Here is a 6428-nt window from a genome sequence, read left to right as displayed (position 1 = left end):
CTTGTGGCATCAGCAAGCGCAGTCAAACTGCATCAAAATTAATTACACATTTAGACAAGTCAATTTCAGTGTCGTTGCCCCCCCACCCCCCTCATGCTTTTCCCATGGGTATACTATGCATTTATTTACACTTTGCTGTGCTTTTACTATGGGGAACTTTTATAAGGGCTAGTTTACTCAGTTTTTTAATATGCTTTACCACACCTCTCTGTGCTTTACAATGCTTCCCTATGCTTTACCAGACCTCTCTGTGCTTTACAATGCTTCCCTATGCTTTACCAGACCTCTCTGTGCTTTACAATGCTTCCCTATGCTTTACCAGACCTCTCTGTGCTTTACAATGCTTCCCTATGCTTTACCAGACCTCTCTGTGCTTTACAATGCTTCCCTATGCTTTACCAGACCTCTCTGTGCTTTACAATGCTTCCCTATGCTTTACCAGACCTCTCTGTGCTTTACAATGCTTCCCTATGCTTTACCAGACCTCTCTGTGCTTTACAATGCTTCCCTATGCTTTACCACACCTCTCTGTGCTTTACAATGCTTCCCTATGCTTTACCAGACCTCTCTGTCCTTTACAATGCTTCCCTATGCTTTACCAGACCTCTCTGTGCTTTACAATGCTTCCCTATGCTTTACCAGACCTCTCTGTGCTTTACAATGCTTCCCTATGCTTTACCAGACCTCTCTGTGCTTTACAATGCTTCCCTCAAGCAGACGTGCGCTTCAGTTGGTGGAGTGGTTTTAGTAATCTCTTACCTAAAATTATAAACTGCAATTCCGTCCTTCTCTTATATTTAGCTCATAAGCAGCTCATTAATCTAATCCTGCGTCCCGTGTTGTTGACAGATGTCACATCTGATCAGGGATTATAGCATCTATGAGGATGCATATAGATTGCTAATCTGATCAGGGATTATAACATGTTTGAGGGCGTGTATAGATTGCTCCAATATGCCATCTCTGCACAACCACAGTACAATTTAAGGATTTTTTTGTTTGTTTGTTTGTTTGTGGTGTGTGTACATTTTAAAATAAATACATTTTAAAAAAATAATTGAATGTAGGACCACATTGGGGCTGATTCACCTGCCATAGCACTGTCAATAGGGTGTAGCGGCTGTACATATAGAAACACAGTCACCTCAGTAATAACACTGATGAAGGCACCGGAGCCCAAACGCTGGTCTGCTTGACTCGGTCTCTTCTAGTTTCAATAATCACACTGATGAAGGCACTGGAGCCCAAACGCTGGTCTGCTTGACTCGGTCTCTTCTAGTTTCAATAATCACACTGATGAAGGCACTGGAGCCCAAACGCTGGTCTGCTTGACTCGGTCTCTTCTAGTTTCAATAATCACACTGATGAAGGCACTGGAGCCCAAACGCTGGTCTGCTTGACTTGGTCTCTTCTAGTTTCAATAATAACACTGATGAAGGCGCTGGAGCCCAAACGCTGGTCTGCTTGACTCGGTCTCTTCTAGTTTCAATAATTACACTGATGAAGGCACTGGAGCCCAAACGCTGGTCTGCTTGACTCGGTCTCTTCTAGTTTCAATAATCACACTGATGAAGGCGCTGGAGCCCAAACGCTGGTCTGCTTGACTCGGTCTCTTCTAGTTTCAATAATCACACTGATGAAGGCGCTGGAGCCCAAACGCTGGTCTGCTTGACTCGGTCTCTTCTAGTTTCAATAATCACACTGATGAAGGCACTGGAGCCCAAACGCTGGTCTGCTTGACTCGGTTTCTTCTAGTTTCAATAATCACACTGATGAAGGCACTGGAGCCCAGACGCTGGTCAGCTTGACTCGGTCTCTTCTAGTTTCAATAATCACACTGATGAAGGCACTGGAGCCCAAACGCTGGTCTGCTTGACTCGGTCTCTTCTAGTTTCAATAATCACACTGATGAAGGCGCTGGAGCCCAAACGCTGGTCTGCTTGACTCGGTCTCTTCTAGTTTCAATAATCACACTGATGAAGGCACTGGAGCCCAAACGCTGGTCTGCTTGACTCGGTCTCTTCTAGTTTCAATAATCACACTGATGAAGGCACTGGAGCCCAAACGCTGGTCTGCTTGACTCGGTTTCTTCTAGTTTCAATAATCACACTGATGAAGGCACTGGAGCCCAGACGCTGGTCTGCTTGACTCGGTCTCTTCTAGTTTCAATAATAACACTGATGAAGGCACTGGAGCCCAAACGCTGGTCTGCTTGACTCGGTCTCTTCTAGTTTCAGTAATCACACTGATGAAGGCACTGGAGCCCAAACGCTGGTCTGCTTGACTCGGTCTCTTCTAGTTTCAATAATAACACTGATGAAGGCACTGGAGCCCAAACGCTGGTCTGCTTGACTCGGTCTCTATCTTATCTGCAATTACTCCCAGACACACACACAGACAGACACACACACACACACACACAGACAGACACACAGACACACACACACACAGACAGACACACAGACACACAGACACACACAGACAGACACACACACACACAGACAGACACACAGACACACACAGACAGACACACACACACACAGACAGACACACACACACACACAGACAGACACATGGCTTGTGTTCTGCTGAGGCAGGTGAAAGCGAACGCTTCAGAGAGTATTAATAAGGGATTATAATCGCAGAGCAGAGTCCGACTCACAAGGTATTCCTGGATGACTGAGGTGCACAGAGGGAGCGTTAGGCAGAAGACAGGAATATTATTATTAATAAAAAAATATATATATATTAATAATTATTAATATTAATAATAATGATAATAATGAGATATTATTTATAAAAATATGAATACTATTATTAAGAATAACTACAAGTCAATTATACTTTATTAATAAATGATATAATTCATAAATAATGTTTTTATTATACCATTATTAATAAGAGGAAGAAGAATCTCACTTCTCAAACATTACAAGATAAGTTGTCTTTTCAGTGGAGCGCCTACAACCAAGGTAAGAGAATTTGCTGATTGATTGATTGATTGATTGATTGATTGATCTGCCTGTCTGTTCCTATAGGTATCAATTATATATATTACTGTCGGCTTTTAAAAAAAGAGAAAGAAAGTGACGGTTCAGTTTGCTTCAATTTCCTTGTAATTTAAGTTATATACCCACGCGTTATCTCTCTCACACCCTCCTCCCTCTCCTCTCTCTCTCTCTCTCACACACACACAACCTCCTCTCTCTCTCACACACACACAACCTCCTCTCTCTCTCTCTCTCTCTCTCACACACACACAACCTCCTCTCTCTCTCTCACACACACACAACCTCCTCTCTCTCTCACACACACACACCCTCCTCTCTCTCTCTCTCTCTCTCACACACCCTCCTCTCTCTCTCACACACACACACCCTCCTCTCTCTCTCTCTCTCTCTCACACACACACAACCTCCTCTCTCTCCCCCCCTCTCTCTCTCTTATTATTCATTTCTTAGCAGATATCCTTATCCAGTGTGACATACAATTCCCCATTTATACAGTTGGGTTTTTACTGGAGCAATCTAGGTAAAGTACCTTGCTCAAGGGTACAGCAGCAGTGTCCCCCACCTGGGATTGAACCCACGAGCCTCCGGTCAAGAGTCCAGAGCCCTGACCACTACTCCACACTGCTGCTTTCTCTCTCCTCTCTCCTCTCTCTCTCCTCTCCCACCCCCCTCTCTCAGCTCTTGATGTTCTCCATGGCTCTCTTCGGCTCCTCTCAGCCGCTCCCCTCGCCCCGCTCCTCGGAGATGCTGATGTCGGAGCTCGGCTCGCTGCTCAGGCGCTCGGAGCGGCTGCAGCTAGAGCGCGCGGCCGAGGGGAGGAGGCGCCGCTCCAGCGTGGATTACACCTGGCTCGCTGTCACCCCCAAACCCGCCTACCAGCTCAGCCCTGGAGAGACACTGGAACTGCAGGACCTGTGCACCAAAATACAGCCATCCCAGTGCGGGCCTGTCATACTGAGGTGAGGAGGGAGGGGGGAGAGGAGAGAGGGGGAGAGCAGAGGGGAGAGAGGGGAGACACTGGAACTGCAGGACCTGTGCGCCAAAATACAGCCATCCTAGTGCGGGCCTGTCATACTGAGGTGAGGAGGGAGGGGGGAGAGGAGAGAGAGAGAGGGAGAGGGGGAGAGGAGAAGAAAGGGGGGAGGAGAGGGGAGAAGAAGAGAGTGAGGGAGAGGGGGAGAGGAGAAGAAAGGGGGAGAGGAGAGGGGAGGGGAGAGAGGGGAGAAGAAGAGAGGGGAAGAGAGGCGAGAGGGTGGAGAGAGGAGAGAGGGGGGAGTGGAGAGAGGAGAGAACGGGGAGGGGGGAGAGAGAGGGTGGAGAGAGGAGAGAAAGGGTGGGAGAGGGGAGGAGAGGAGAGAGAGGGTGGGAGGGGGAGTGGAGAGGGGAGGAGAGGAGAGAGGAGAGGAGAGAGGGGGGAGTGGAGAGAGGTGAGAGGGGAGGGGGGAGTGGAGAGGGGAGGAGAGGGGACAGAGTGTTACTGAAACTAGAAGACACCAATTCAAGCTGAAATGCGTTTCGGTTGATGCCCCCCTCCCCCCGCAGGTTCCGGAAGCTGGTGATGGAGTACGAGCCGGACGTTCACGAGGTGTCTCGTATTTTCCGCTCCGTGCTGTGCGACTCGCTGGACGAGGAGCGCGGGAGTGAGGAGGAGCGGCGGCTGGAACAGCGGGGCTGGGACAAGCAGCGCTCCAAGAGCCTGTCAGTCATGACCGTCAAGTCCCGCCTCCGCATCAACCCCTCCAGAAACCCCGCCCCCTCCGGCTCCACCCTCGAAGAGGACAGCGACGAGGAGGCGGGGCTGGGGGGCGGGGCCAGGAGGGTCCGGAGCATGCCGGAGATCACCCCGTGCGAGCAGACGAGGGGGCCCTAACTAGAGAAAGGGAGGAAACGTTTCCACTAGAAGTCTCTCTCAGCGTCTTCAGTGTAAATTCAATGGCAAACGTTTCCACTAGAAGTCTCTCTCAGGGTCTTCAGTGTAAATTCAATGGCAAACGTTTCCACTAGAAGTCTCTCTCAGCGTCTTCAGTGTAAATTCAATGGCAAACGTTTCCACTAGAAGTCTCTCTCAGCGTCTTCAGTGTAAATTCAATGGCAAACGTTTCCACTAGAAGTCTCTCTCAGCGTCTTCAGTGTAAATTCAATGGCAAACGTTTCCACTAGAAGTCTCTCTCAGGGTCTTCAGTGTAAATTCAATGGCAAACGTTTCCACTAGAAGTCTCTCTCAGCGTCTTCAGTGTAAATTCAATGGCAAACGTTTCCACTAGAAGTCTCTCTCAGGGTCTTCAGTGTAAATTCAATGGCAAACGTTTCCACTAGAAGTCTCTCTCAGGGTCTTCAGTGTAAATTCAATGGCAAACGTTTCCACTAGAAGTCTTTCTCAGCGTCTTCAGTGTAAATTCAATGGCAAACGTTTCCACTAGAAGTCTCTCTCAGCGTCTTCAGTGTAAATTCAATGGCAAACGTTTCCACTAGAAGTCTTTCTCAGCGTCTTCAGTGTCAATTCAACGGCAAACGTTTCCACTAGAAGTCTCTCTCAGCGTCTTCGATGAAGACTCACCCCCCCCCCCCCCCCACTGAAGACACTGAAGACATTTGAATTCACGTACAGTTTGTGTAAATACTGTCTAACAGTACATACAAGGGTCATAAAAAAAAAAAAAAAAACCTAGGGTAACCTCTGCCTGCTATTTCAGATACATGATCATTCTGCATTGCAAGTTTTTTTTTTTTTTCCAAATAAGGTTTTCTGTAAATCTCCAAATGTTTTTGTCATTTTCAATAAAAACGTTCTTTCACACTTCAGGAACTCTGAGCGTTTTTTTTTTCTGTTTATTATTATTATTATTATTATTATTATTATTTTATTATTATTATTATTTTGATTTGCAGACGATCTTACCTGTCTGTTTGTTTATTTAGAGGAGAGTGAAGTAACGTCATGCAAACTGAGAAATTCATCGTGCCGCGTGTAGCACCCTGGGTCCAAATGAAAACACACGCCTGCAGGAAGAGGCGTTTCTTTCACCGCTGCACGGGGTTCGAGAATTATAGGATGCTTTCTGACGCTAGAATCACTTTATTAAACATTGAATTATACTTCATAGACCAGTTTCCCACATTTCTAAACAAATAATAATAATAATAATAATAATAATAATAATAATAATGTAAGGTACACTTTATAGAAGACACATTTTATTCTTCCAAAAAAATAAAAACAATTTTATAACAATTTATCATCATGTTAGTATTAACTAATATTAATTTAAAATATTATCATAAGTTAGTATTAACTAATATATCAATTTCTCACAAAGCATTTCTAAGCAAATTAAAATAATGACAATCTATGTACACTTTTTTATAAGACACATTGTATTCTATTCTTCAACCACTTTTAGTAATATTATTAATACA

At 45.8% G+C, this 6428-nt stretch overlaps 1 protein-coding gene across 1 annotated transcript; it reads left to right on the top strand.

Annotated features, from left to right (window-relative positions):
• The first annotated feature begins 2741 nt into the window (after window positions 1-2741).
• On the top strand, window positions 2742-5832 carry LOC117968558 (protein RD3-like). Its single transcript, XM_059019995.1, has 3 exons — window positions 2742-2972; window positions 3690-3970; window positions 4554-5832. Exons 2-3 carry the CDS (start codon window positions 3696-3698, stop codon window positions 4879-4881), a joined length of 603 nt encoding a protein of 200 aa, XP_058875978.1. The 5' UTR covers window positions 2742-2972; window positions 3690-3695; the 3' UTR covers window positions 4882-5832.
• Window positions 5833-6428: the final 596 nt, after the last annotated feature.

This window comes from Acipenser ruthenus, unplaced genomic scaffold, assembly GCF_902713425.1.
Source record: "Acipenser ruthenus unplaced genomic scaffold, fAciRut3.2 maternal haplotype, whole genome shotgun sequence".
Lineage (NCBI taxonomy): Eukaryota > Metazoa > Chordata > Actinopteri > Acipenseriformes > Acipenseridae > Acipenser > Acipenser ruthenus.
Note: the sequence above shows the minus strand (reverse complement) of the source record. Positions and strands in the feature narration are given on the sequence as shown.